At 43.2% G+C, this 13,940-nt stretch overlaps 2 protein-coding genes across 2 annotated transcripts; both read left to right on the forward strand.

Annotated features, from left to right (window-relative positions):
- Positions 1-85: 85 nt before the first annotated feature.
- On the forward strand, positions 86-2,361 carry LOC141012150 (transmembrane protein 276-like). The gene is made up of 2 exons (XM_073485555.1): positions 86-356; positions 518-2,361. The coding sequence occupies exons 1-2, from the start codon at positions 267-269 to the stop codon at positions 1,055-1,057; spliced, it is 630 nt and encodes a 209-aa protein (XP_073341656.1). The 5' UTR covers positions 86-266; the 3' UTR covers positions 1,058-2,361.
- A 1,380-nt stretch (positions 2,362-3,741) lies between these two features.
- On the forward strand, positions 3,742-13,543 carry LOC141012257 (kinesin-like protein KIFC3). Its single transcript, XM_073485691.1, has 20 exons — positions 3,742-3,789; positions 3,993-4,110; positions 4,353-4,449; positions 4,605-4,762; positions 4,890-5,142; positions 7,205-7,377; positions 8,343-8,408; positions 8,694-8,831; positions 8,941-9,138; positions 9,243-9,416; positions 10,010-10,157; positions 10,525-10,655; positions 10,761-10,872; positions 10,943-11,124; positions 11,198-11,302; positions 11,391-11,521; positions 11,613-11,733; positions 12,465-12,594; positions 12,884-13,113; positions 13,195-13,543. Exons 2-20 carry the CDS (start codon positions 4,012-4,014, stop codon positions 13,318-13,320), a joined length of 2,772 nt encoding a protein of 923 aa, XP_073341792.1. The 5' UTR covers positions 3,742-3,789; positions 3,993-4,011; the 3' UTR covers positions 13,321-13,543.
- Positions 13,544-13,940: the final 397 nt, after the last annotated feature.

Genomic DNA, 13,940 nt, shown 5'->3' on the forward strand with positions numbered 1-13,940 from the left:
AGCGCACGCGCACTGCCCATATCCTGATTTGTCACATGTCAAAACAAACGTTTAAGTGTTCTAGCTGAAGTGTGGTCCTCTGTGCCTCTGTGTTTGCAGGGTATTGACTCAATAAAACACTAACCTACAGTCAGATTTATGCCACAGTTGTTTAAGTCTAGTTCAGTTAAAACACGTTCATTTGAACTAACCTTCTCTGTTGCCCTTAACGGTATCGTTGGTAACATCGCGGATGTTTACAGCAGTGTCACTCGTCCTCAGGATAAATGGCGTCCTGTGTAACAGAGTTGATCACATCCTGCTCCAACATCATGTTGTCTGTGACAGCACTGCACTCTTCTTACAGGCTCTTTAAGGTAGGTGTCATTTAGTGTAGTGCCAATAAAAGAACTTTAAACTTTAATGTATGTGTTCTGAACACTGGGATCTGTATTACTTTTAGTTAGAAATGAGGTAATCAATAAATCCAAGTATAAAAACTTCCAACTTTGTAATATGTCACTGTTTCTCTCTGCAGGATCACAGGGCTCCTGCAGTTGGCCTCTTCCTGCTCGGACTCTCTGCAGCGCTTTGCATCTTCCCCCCCTCCAGCTCTTACTTCACCTCTATCCAGAGAGAAGCAGAGTGGGCTGGTGAGGTTCTGGCTCCAGCGCTGGTCTCCTTCGACTTCCTGTGGCTCAGTGAAGACCGAAACACTGCACATATCCTCCTGTGTGGCTCCTGTCTGCTGCTGGGACTGTGTGACTGGATCTCAGCAGATGCTCTCACATTATTGACACGCTGCCTCGGCCTTTCTTCCCTGTCCTGCTGCCTGACCGTGTGTCTGTTTGCCAGTAATGCTTTAGGGGCCTTTGGCGGTGTGGCCCTCAGCCTCCCGTTGCTTATGGCTCCGAGCATCGAGACAAACACTTTTGTGACGCACATTTCTCCGGCTGCAAATGAGGGTCTCACCAAGTGGCTTTTAAAAGGATCCATGTCTCTTGGCTGTTGGGCCTCCACACAGGCCCTCAGCAAGTTTCTGTTGGATGTGACTGACCAATGTCATATAGGCATTTAGTACAAGAGCAAAATTGGACCTTTGCAAAAATGAATGTGCCTAACTTAAAAGCATTTCAGGACATTTTAAAGGAAGATTTGAGTTAACTTTCTTGCCATTATAACAAATGCTGTGTGGAATTTGCCTTGTTGAAGCAACACCTATAGTGCAACAGAACGTATAGGACAACCTTTGACACAGGATACTAAAGTACAAAGTACCGTTTAAAGGTACAATATGTAAGAATTGGCCACCTGTTGAATTCATACTCCATACAAAAAGAGGGCATCGAATCACCTGCTAGTAACTGCTAACTATATTTTTTTACAGTACATCCATGACTGTAGCTGCCATTAGCCTGTTAGCTCAGTTAGCTGTGCAGCTAGTCAGAGTACTGGGGGACAGGAGGTTTGGACCGCCAGCAGAAAGATGTTTTCAGGCCCAGGGCTAGCTAGTTAACATGGTAACCTCAGTAGATATCTCTGCAACACAATACATAAAGTTAAAACTATTTCTTCACATTGTGTTGATAATTCTAATTATTTGTAATTTAAATGTGATAAACTAAAATTCTTACATATTGCACCTTTAATTTGTATGTTAATGTTTCCAGTAGTTCTGAAGTGATTAGTTGATTAATCAATTTAGTCAATCAACAGAAAATAAAAAAGCATCAATTCTGATAATGGATTAATTGAGCAGTTATTGATTATTGTGCAAAAATGCCACACAACAGCTGGTTTCAGCTTCTCAGATTTTTGCATTGCTTTTCATCTTTTTATGTCATGAATACAAAACGAGCAATTTGAAGACAGCACCTTGGGCCCTGGGTAATGATGAGCATCCTAAACTATTTTCTCAAACCTTAGAGATTGAATAAATAATTGATTCATCTAAAAAGTAACTGAAGGATTAATAAGAAATAAAAATAATTTGTTGCAGCTCTCGTTTCCAAGTTGGGGGCTATATGCACTTAAATACAACATGTGTTTATACACACATGTTCAAGGGCAGAATACAAGAAATGACTGCCAAGCAAAACATTCAAGACTAAAATACATGGAAAAAAGGAAATGGCAATAACTTTGTTTTAAAAGTGAAAGACCAATTCAATACATCTGCATGGTGATAGAAAGTCAAACCGGAGGTGGAGTTTCCAAGTATTTCAGAAATAATTCAGAACTCTGATACAGAAATTTCTGTGTATTACCACTTCCTGTCCTGCATCAGGTGTTTTCACTGGAATTTAGATTAGCTGCTGAACCAAGAACATGGCTGAACTTCATATGAACTTCATTTAAATAAAAGCACTCGATTAAACAAAACACAGACACCACTGAGGAACCTCATTTGCATGAGAGTATGTGACCATAATTTACAACTGATAGCTCTTGGTGGCATTCTGCATCACTATTATATACTGGGAGTGCCTGGTTGACATTTGATAAGCCAATTTACATATGATGTAGCCAGCATGTGTGCATTTTAATTTACTCTGTGATCATCTCTCAGGCCGTTGACATCCTCCTCACATCTCTCTGCTTACAGTTTTAGTGTTGTATTTTCCAAAAACAGCCAGCTGCCTCAGAGTCTGGGTCCTGTTTGTTCTGCAGCCTCAGCAGTATCACTGTTTAAATATCTGCAGTGGTCTCAGCTCTTGGCCCTGCTCTTACCTCATCTTGCCCATTTGATACTTATCAGTGCACTTTTTTTTTATTACTTCCTTGGTTTTTAGCAGTTCTAATGGTGACATAAAATGACCTCATCTGTTTCACTCACTGTTGCTTACAGGAGGTTTGTCCACGGGTGGTGTCCTTGTGAGATATTGATATTCTTTAAAGAGATTTGTAGTGGACACTGCAGATTCTCTCTCAGGATTTCAGGAGTTGTGAGCAGCTGCCTCAGCAGTTTTGCTGCAGTATACGTGCAAGCATATGTCAGGCAGTGCCTTTGTCAGACCTCCGGGCACACACAGGTGACCAGGATTCATTTCAAGGTATTTAATAGTTTTGTGCAAATTTGTGAGTTTGAGGCGACAAAATGTCGAATGAAAACTGTTTTTTTGTAACGATTCATCATTCAAGTCATGTCTTTCTCTGACAATGTGGAAACATTTTAAAAATGCCATATTCTTCCTTTTATTTGTTACTACATTAAATTGCTTTTGGTTAACAAAAGATGTTAATATTCACTAAAGGACATCAACATAACTAAAATAAATTATGTAATGTTACAGTGCATTTCGAAGATTTCTTGGTTCATGTTCACCTGTCTAATGGTTATACCACTTATTACTGTCGTGTCACAAACATCTCAATATTTGCAAGTGCGCTATGCTGCAGTTCTTGATCTTTATGAGCACCTGGAACCTGGCACATCTCATCCACCTCTGCCTCTGGCCACTCTCATCAGCATCTTTCTTCCCCCTCAACTCAGTCTCCATCCTGTCTCTGTCTCTCCACCACTGCAGCGGCTCAGGAAACTGCACTGAGCATGCTCGCCGCAGCTGCAGCCTGTAGATGGAGCAAAGTGTCGAGGAGGAGGAGGAGGAGGAGGAGAAAGGGGTGGAGAGTGGACAGCGGAGAGGGAGTCACACAGGAGCTGCACACAGCACAGGGAAGCTGTTGCAGCTGTGAGAACAAGGGCTGCATGGGAAGGTTTGTCATTGACAGCACAGATGGAGTGTGAAGGGGGGATACAGAAGACTGGAATGTTGGATTTTGATCACCAAAGAGAAGAAGATATGTGATAAGGTAAAGAAGATGAAGCTTAATGCATGATGGGATGAGGTGATGTTTAAGAGAGGAAAAAAATGTTGAAGCTCTGGACAAGTCGAGACCAGCATCATAAATTTAATTGTGTTACAATTCAAGTAGGGTAAGAAATATAATTGTTTTTGCTTTTCTGCATAATGATAAATATGTATGTGATTAGTGAGTTCATCTCTCATTTACAGGGACTGCGACGGTGTGGAGATGTACGCCTTCTACTCCCTTTTAGTCTACATCTTCTACACTGTCTTTAAGAAGGAGGAGGAGGATGACTTGGAGGGGGCGTGTGGAGCTTCCTCAGACGTATGTCTAGCCACATCATATCCAACCTCGGGGGGTTCTCTGAATTTTATTTGTTTTTGCGAGGAACATGCATGCGTCACCTACAGTACACCTACCTGTGCAAAAATACTAAAGTAATCTTAAAAGAAGTAGAAATTGGTGGTGTCATATTTCTGCCTTTTGTGTGTGTTCTGATGTAAAATATGTGTAAATATTTTGTGTGTGTTTTACCGTCTGACCCTCATTTTCTTTGCTGTGCTCAGGAGCCAGGACCTGTTTCCATGGAAACAGGGAGAAGGAGGAGAGATGGCCACACCTCCAAAATGGGAAAAAAGGCTTGTGCTCGGCTTAGTGAGTCAAGTGAGTCCTCAGATAGCTTTTCACAACATTTACAGTCCAACAGAAAGGCTGTTGCATGATACAGACAAATGAAACAACACTTGTGATGTGGATGGTTTCTACTAGTGCATACATTCCTTTACTCTCTATTGCTTATGTGATTTGTTGTCATCCAGGCAGCAGCAGTGACAGTGATGAAATGTCTCTGAGTGATGAGGATGAGAAGGATAGCCCTGACATCCCAGCATGCACTCCTCTGGCTGCGTTTTTGTCCTTCAAGCAGGAGTCTGAAAAAAGGAGGGCCTCACAGGTTCAGCTGGAAACGACAGGAAAGGTGATAAAAAACTGTGTCATCACCTTGACTGAGCTGCTCACCTGATGCAGGAAAAGTGGATTAGAAGTTCCCCAAATAGGAGCTCCACTAAACCGTGCGTGTGTGTGTGTGTTTCTGTGCTGCCCAGTTGTCAGAGTCTCCCCTGGTGGCGGTGATGTCCCACTTGCTGACTTTTCTGGAGCAGTACTCCCACTTCCAGCAGCTGCAGCAGCAGGCCGACCAGTACCGGGTCCAGCTCAAGAGGCACCGCGTCCAGCACCGCCGCCAGATGAAGGCTCTGCGGGCGTCCTACCGCCAGCGCCTCAGGGACAAGAACAGCATCATCAGCAGCCTGGAGGAGGCCATCAGCCAGCAGCAAACGCCCAGTCCACTGAGCGAGGGTGAGGGAGAAGAGGAGGGCCGCAGAGGGGGGAGGAGAGAGGAATGAAAGGGCGGGGGAGGGTGAAATTAAGGTGCAAGAGGGGGTGGTAGGTGTGAGGATGATGAAAACAGAGAGAAGTGGAGGTCATGTGGCTTTTTCAATAACCACACAGAGGTAGACGGTGTGAAAAGGTGATTAAAGGTGGATTTAAATCGATATGAGACCCCGGATTGGATGAGATCATCTGATGGATGGAGGAAGGTGAATTAGGAGGACTATAAATACAGAGCGCTGTCATACAGGCTTGTCATAATAGGTGTATATCCACTGGGTAATTTAATATGGATGAGAAGGTTTTGTGCTCCATTTACACTTGTGGAAATCCAATAATTTTCCATTACTGTATACAAATGTGAGCAGGATTCGAGAAGGAACGCTTATTCAAAAGGAAGGATTTTTTCACTAATTTCATAGAAGTCATCAATTCTTAAAACAGTGTCTCGCGTAGTTCACTTCAGTGTTTTTCCACTGACAGACTGGACGCCCTTTTATAGACGAATACAGTCATCAGAAAGGAGCAGAATGATTAGATTTACTCGGGTGATGGTATAAGTCAAGTCGGCCAGACTGACACTCTACAGCTGCAACTGACCTCAGAGCTTTAGATGTCAGTGTCTGCTGTCTTTCAGATTTGGCCAGATGCTTGTTTGACCTCTTAGCAGACGGGTGGATGCGCCAGCTGCACTGTCTTACATCACTTCTCTGTGCATATGTACAGCTTGTTAACAAGTGAACGACTCCATGAAGCTGTAGACGGATCAGATTCCTGTCCTCAGGCTGACTGACGCATTCTCAGAGAAATCTGTCAATATGTATGATAACCAGACTGATTTGTATATGAATCTCAGTGTGTAGGTGTGTTTAAGGAGAGGACCTCATGCGCACTGACTCTCATTAGTCACAAGACCGAGATATGTGATTACATGGCAAGTGTGTTTAGTTCTCGGATAGTGACTCTCTGACTCTCTGTCATGAATAAAACATGGCTGAGAGTGCTGTTTTATTCCCTGCAAATGCACTTACAAGGTTTGGCACATGCAAGGTGCCACGTGCACTTGTGTTGGACTAAAAATAGGCAAGAGTCCGTGTCCCTGTGTTACAAGGCTGTTTCATTTGTTTGTTTACTGTAGTGCAACGTGCAGGACTAAGTGGAGGAGTGATGCTGCGCCTTTTGGATGTCCACCACTTCCTGTTTTGTGTTTTTGTAGTCCATATTTTATTTGAATACATGGCTGGTTCTCCCTCCAGAAATTATTCATCAAGAAGAATTTTACATTTAAAAAAAAATCTGTATCATATTTTTTTCAGTTGTGGGATCATCTCAGGCTGCTGTTTTTAAACTGTGATCTCAGTGCCTCTGCAGACCAGACCAGCTCACAGGCTTTTCACGTTACTTCCAAGCACGTTTCCATCAACACCCCCGATGCACAGCTGTAGCCTCCATGTTTTTTTTTTCTTCCTGGCACCACCATCCTTGCCTGCACCATTGTGACACTGCAAACCTGACATGGCGTGTTGATAAAATTAGCATAAGGCCCTGAAATGAAAATCGAGGTGGCAGAGCGTGATGAATCATTGAGGAGGAGGAAGAAAGCGATTAAAATGCTGTCGGGCATGCTGCTCAGGTTCCCGATGAACGATAGAGGAGTTTTTAAGCAGGTTGTTGCATCGGATATAAAAATGTGAATCTTGGTTCTGCACGTGAGAAGCCTCAGTAATCCTTTAAAGGTCTGTGCAGTCGTCCTGGAGAGTTGAGAAAGGAAACACGGCAACGACAACCTCCCTGCAATGCACGCTGACTACATGGTGTTTAAAAGAGCTTTACGTGCAAACTTAATGTTCATTAATATTACACACACCACTTGTAAGCATTCAAGCGTAAAGTGGAAATTTGTCATAGCTGAAAAGATTACATATAGAAACAGGTCAGAGGAAGTCCAAAGGATAGTGGCTGGTGTGATTTCTGTGTGGGTCCAAAGATGACAGCATATGATGAAGTTTTTCTTATTAATGTCTCCCAGGTGAATCCAGCAGTGACGCAGGGACACAAGCTGGGGTTCACATGCTGGTGGAGTCTCTGTACGGTCTGCAGGGGGAGAGGAGTAAACTGAGAGGAGAGCTCCGTCTGCTACACTCACAGCTGGAGCAGAAGGAAAAAGACAGACACTCTCGCATACAGGCCTTTCAACAGCAGGTATGATACTGGATTTTAAAGATCACTCGTCACACTCATTTTCAGGTTCCTAATTTTATTTTGGGTTACTGCTAGAATAGGTTTACATGCTTTAGTGGTCAAAAAACACATCAGTTTTCTCATCCTGTTTGAAACACTCTTTAAACTCTTTAAACCCCCCCTCCCCAATACCCAGTCTCCTCTGATTGGTCAGCTCACACACACCTGAGCCAGCACCACTAACAACAACAGAGCAGCTGTGCTAAATCAGTTCATACCCAACTAGTGTGATGTCACAAAATCACAGATTTAAAGGTTGGACTACTGACAAGGCATTTCAGGAGCATTGTTTTCTGTGGGAGAGAGGAGCTTCTGTAGGTGTGGACCTTTTTAACTTTCAAGATCTTTTACACAAGAACCTATATTAAACAGTGAAGGAAAGGAAAAGGCAAAAAAAATTATGACCTGACTAACCTGAATTACATTAACAATTAATGGAAAATACAGATTCCTCTGTTAAAATGTGAATTATTTATTGCAAAATCCCCCCAATATGACTCATAACTTTTTAGAATTTATATTATGCCTTTATTATGTTATGTCCGTAAGTATTAGGAAGGAAAAGGTGTCACTCTTTCTATATAATGTGTCATGAATTATAGACATGTAATTACTGTACATGTATACCTTCATAAATGTAGGATGGCTCTCGGGTCCTGTGTCATCGTGCATACTGTATATGTGAATGTTTTAAATTATATATGTGACTCTGTGTAATCTACCCTATACTGCCATTTTGACCAGAGCTCTCTCTCTCATGCAACAGAGATAATGTATCTCAAGAGACTTACTGCCTAAAAAAAATGTAGAATTATATAACTTCACATTGTGCTACAAATAAAGGAATTAAATAAGGAGTTGAATATATGTCTGTATTATGAAATCAAATGTGTTTGTAACTTTAACTGTTCTAATGTCCTCCACAGATTGATGAGCTCAAGAGCTGCATAGAGGAGCGTGAGGAGGAGCTGTCAAGACTGAGAACAGCCACCGTAAGCGCTGCGAACTATTGATTGAATCATTTGTCAAGTCTTGGTCACTTTGCACGTCATCAGCAAAGCTGTCACAGTGTATTCCCACACCCACTGACTAAAATGCCATGGTGTGAAAATACCAAACAACGCTCAGCAAGTCTTTTTTAACACTTTAATTATAAATCCATGATGAATAAATAGTCATCTACGATGATATTATATAAGGAATTCACATGGCAAAGAATTCTGTTTTTGATGCATCTTTGTTATTGTCATGCTGAACCTCATGTTTCATTTCCTCAGGGGGCCACGGACTCAGAGAAGCGCGTTCTGTGTCTGTCAGCAGAGAACGAGAGTCTGAAACAGAACCTGAGCCTCACCCAAGGCCTCCTGCAGCAGCTGACAACCATCCCCTCCCAGTCCAGCACCATGCTAATCAAGGTGAGATGCACCAGCACAGCGCAGACCTCACTGATGTGCTACCAAAGAAGCCATTACTAACCTCAAACACTAATGTTTATAATTTACTTTGTTTTATATGCTTTGCCAGGAGAATGAGAGCCTCCGCAGCAGAGTGCAGCAGCTGGAGATGTCTCTGCAGCAGCGTGCCGAGCAGCTGTCACACCTGGAGCGACGGAGCGAACAAAGCGAGTGGAGGAGAGGAGAGGAGCTGAGGAAACGAGAGGAGCGAGTGAGGGAGCTGCAGCTGGAGTTGGACAGAGAGAGAGGCAAGGAGCCGGCGGTGAAGGTGCGTCTTATCTGAGAAGAACAAAATGACAAAAGCATAAACATTGCCTCCTGTTTTATGTAATTAGAGTAAATGACACCAATCACATGTGCGTTCTCTCTCAGTATGTCACCCAGACTGTGGAGGTGGAATCACCTGCCACATTAAAGCACCTGACTAAAGCCAGACAGAGGAATGAGCTGCTGTCTGAAAAGCTGGCCAATCAGAACGAGCGGTGCAAACAGCTGGAGGAGCAAATCAGGAAGTCCGATGAATACAGCTGTAACCTGCAGCACAAGGTAACAGAGGCCGCAGATTCAGGCTGAACTAGTTTGGCATGAATTATTTTCTGTCTTATCTGCTTTGAAGTAAACATACACAGTTATACACACACCCACACAATCAGGTTAAACTGATGTTGTTTAAAATCATTTTCACTGGGATGATGTTTTTAGAAGTAAATAATTGCGCTCCAGCAGTTTTTATCAGGCTGGACATAAACTGTAAGGTGAACCACCATGTGGGCTTTTATCAATAATGCTCCATAATGACGCCAAATATAAATCAGCACACAAATTACTACTGCTCGCCACTATAGAGGCAAAGAAAGTGTCAACAAATCCCAGATGGTCCTCCTGATGCCATCAACTCTTAGATTAGAAGAGACAGTCGACAAGGTACAGAGAGGTAAATAAATCACTCTGTGTTAAGAGAACAGACGATCAAAGAGGAGAAAATCAAGGCAGAAGGAGGAAGTTTCCATTTTCGCTGCTGGAAATTCACAACCTGGATCGATTTCATTGACAGACGAACTCATTACTGAGCTGAACCTGCACAGCTTGGACCAGTCGAGCTGACAGGTTGACAAACTGCTGTGCTGAACCCTTTACAGATTGCAGCATATGAGAGAGAGATCAGTAAACTGAGAGAGGAGCTGCTGAGGGAGATTGGCCACTTGGAGGAGAGGAAGGAGGAAGCTGTGAAGGCTGCCGCCAACTGCTCTGCCGAGCACTTTCAGAGCCTGCAGGACCAATTCTTCGGTGAGTTACACCACCTAATTAAACCTGCACACAAGAAATTTAAAGATATACTTCAACATTTTGGAAATAAGCTTATTCATTTTCTTGCTAATAGTAAGATGAGAAGGTATAAAAGTCTCATTTGTGTACCCCTAGCAGGTGGTTAGCAGGTGGTTAGCCCCATAAGATTGTCAGGCTAACTTAAGTCACAGCACCTGTCCAAGTGATCGTCTGACATCTTTTGTCCTTCTTTCCAATCATTATGCTAAGCTAAGCTAACAAGCTGTATCTCAATACAGCATATTTCCCAAAAAATGTCAAGCTACTCCTTCTAAGTAGATTTACAGAACTCCATTTGAACACGAGTCTACATTTTAATTTTTATCAGGCTTGCAGAAGCGTCTGACAGCACTCCCTCCAACTTTACGCTCCATGAAGACAGACTACACCAGTCTGAGGAGCCAGGTCCGAAACTTCTCCGACTTTTACGGGGCAGCTATCAATGACGCAAAAAAACAGGTAAGCACAGTGACATCATGTAGAATTTGTCCTCTGTATGTAGCAGAACAAACAATCTGACCAAATTGACATGCCTAATGAGGATTTTTTGCTGTCTTTTGGCAGATTTCAGCAGCCATCAGTGAGATGTCTGAAGCCAACAAAGATCTCATGGAGAAATACAGAAAGGAGGTCGCACTGCGCAGGAAGTACCACGAGCAGCTGGTGGAGCTTAAAGGTATGCAGAAAAATAAAAAGTCACTGCAGCTAATGAAATCTGTGCCATTAACTGGGCGTCCTGTTTTTAGGCAACATCCGCGTGCTGTGCCGCGTGAAGCCCGTGCTGAAGGAGGACCAGCACGAGGAGGGCCAGTCTGTGGTGGTGACGACGGACTCCAACAACGAGTCCTCGCTCAATGTGCTGAACAAAGGAAAGGGTCGCATCTTTGAACTGGACAAGGTCTTCCACCCTCAGGCCACACAGGAGGAGGTATGAAAATGAATAGCATCTGCAGGAAATACAGTCAAACAGGAACTCTTAACCCTTTCTTTGGTTTCATCAGGTCTTTCAGGAGATTGAGCCCCTGGTGACATCATGCATCGATGGCTACCATGTCTGCATATTTGCGTATGGACAGACTGGCTCTGGAAAAACGCACACCATGGAGGTATACTCTCTAGTTCACAGCGTTTTTGTAGCCATAGAGTGATGATACATAATACAGGTTGCGGGCTAAGTATCGTTAAATTTTTCAGGGCAGTGTGGAGAACCCAGGCATCAACCAGCGAGCCCTGAAACAACTCTTCAGTGTGATCGAGGAGAGGAAGGACATGTGGTCGTACACTGTCACTGTCAGCTCTGTGGAGATTTACAACGAGGTGCTAAGGTACAACATGCTGCAGTTTTCCTCATATAGCCTATTTCACAGCGACTAGACGTTGCTTGTTTCATTGTTAGTGCTATATGTTGCTTCTCAGAGACCTGCTGAGTAAGGACGGAGAGAAACTGGACATAAAGATCAACCCGGATGGAACGGGACAGCTGCACGTACCAGGCCTCAGGGTCATAGAAGTTAGGAACTTTCAGCACATCAAGAAGGTGAGACTGTTAATTTTAAGAATAAAAAGAAAACAAAAAAGCTTTACAAAGACAAAGCAAAACAGAAAGAAAAACATGAGTTTCAAATGTTTCATGCACAATTAAAGGTTAATTTCACCCAAAAATTAAAATTCAATCATTGTCTGTTCACTTCCATTCTGATGAATGATGGAAGTCCACAAATCATTTCTGGAGCTTCACAACAAAACATTGTTGCAGCAACAAAACATCTGAAGGGGACAAAAAAATGACCAGAATCACACCCGACAAGCTGTATGGTGCCATTTTATGTTTTTTTTTCCAGATTGTTTTGTGAAGTTTTGAAAATGAGTCCCCATCGACATCAGTTGTTTAGGAAATGCTGCAACGCAGTTTTACTGTGAGGCTCCAGAAATGTTTTGTGGAAACTTCACTTGGCTTTCTATCAGCATGAGGCTGAGTAAATGGTTACAGATTTCATTTTTGGTGAACTGCTCCTTTTACCTCAGTTTGATGGTTGTTTGCCACCTTATTTTAAAACAGCAACACCTTAAAGCTCTCTTCTGTAGCATGAAAGTTGGATAAGTGTTGTTATGTGTGGGTTTCCTCATACCCTCACACAGTGGGTAATGCATGGAATTATGAGAGAACACAGTACATATATTGATTCTCATACTTTAGTTTTACATATACAATATTGCAATATTGGTTCTAGACAAATCATCACACTGATGGTTCTTGGCCTTGTCCAGATTTTAGCCACAGCCCGAAGGAACAGGATCACCTTCGGCACTCAGATGAACCAGCACAGCTCCCGCTCCCATGCATTGCTTTGCATCACCGTTCAGGGCACTGACCTCGCCACCGGGTCCAAAACCACCGGTCAGTCACACCTGCATTTCTCTTTCTACAAGGACACTGCCAAAAAATGCTGCTTCCTAGTACCTACATTTGATTTGGTATTCCTCATTGAATCTGTCTCTGTTTTATTAAAGCTGAGTGCAGTCTAGTCATGAGGCTGAATCAAAAAACATTTCCTGAGGGATACCACTGTGAATATCTGTAGTCTTAAAGCAGAAGGAAGGTGGAGACAGAGCTTCTGATTAGGATTCAGTCAGAGACTGTCTTCATCGCTTCAACATTAACTCTGGATTAACATTTCTGTCCTCAGGCAAGTTGAACCTGGTGGACCTGGCTGGCTCAGAGAGGGTATGGAAGTCTGGCGCAGAGGGAGAGAGGCTGAAAGAGGCCCAGAATATCAACCGCTCCCTGCTGGCACTGGGGGACGTGATTCAGGCACTGAGAGCTCGGCAGACTCACATCCCTTTCAGGAACTCGCGCCTTACGTACCTATTACAAGACTCCCTGGGAAAAGGCAGCAAGACTGTCATGGTGGTGCAGGTGAGATTACTGCTCCAGATGTATAGATTTTAAGTCTTTGCTGATGGTTTCTTATGAGCCTTGTTTTGTTTTCTACTTAAGGTGTCTGCTCTGGAGAGTAACGTGGGAGAGACACTGTGCTCACTGAAGTTTGCCCAGAGGGTGTGCAAGGTGGAACTTGGTCCTGCAGCCAGGAAGATCGAGTCTGGTGGCGGACAGTGCGACTGACAGCCTTGAACCAGCCACCTCCTGTTCCCAGTGATCACCAGGAAGCCATGAATGCACCAGTCAGATTATCACCCGCCCTACCAACCAGTCATACAGTTATCAACAAGATCAACAGCAATCCTGCTCAAGGGCTAAAATCTGTCTGCTTCTGACATGAGACAACCATTTATCATTAGATAATCTGCATGCAGGAGTATTTATTCTTCCACTCTTGAGTGCCAAAACAACCCCTGACTGAGCCACAGTCTAAGATTGATGCTTCCTTAGACAACAATATCTCAGTTTCCCTTTTAATAAATACCAAAATCCAGGATTTATCTTATCAGCCTCTTGAGGCGTTTCTTGCATTATCTTGTTCAAACAGATTTAATAAGCTTCCAGAACCACAGTATCAACACTTCAGTTTTTGTAGTATTAATCATATCGCTATAAATGTAGTTTGTGAGCTTCATCTCCAATGTGGTATATTTTTGAAGGTTGTAGTGTGTAGGAGAGTCTGTTTTTGTAGCTAAAGAATGGGCTGTAAGCATTTCAATGACACTTAAGTCACATGTTAGCGTAGTTTTCGTGGAACTTCAGAAGAGCACTTTCCGTTTCTCTTTGGAGCCTTGATCATTTGC

The sequence above is a fragment of the Pagrus major genome, chromosome 17 (genome assembly GCF_040436345.1).
Source record: "Pagrus major chromosome 17, Pma_NU_1.0".
Taxonomy (NCBI): Eukaryota; Metazoa; Chordata; class Actinopteri; order Spariformes; family Sparidae; genus Pagrus; species Pagrus major.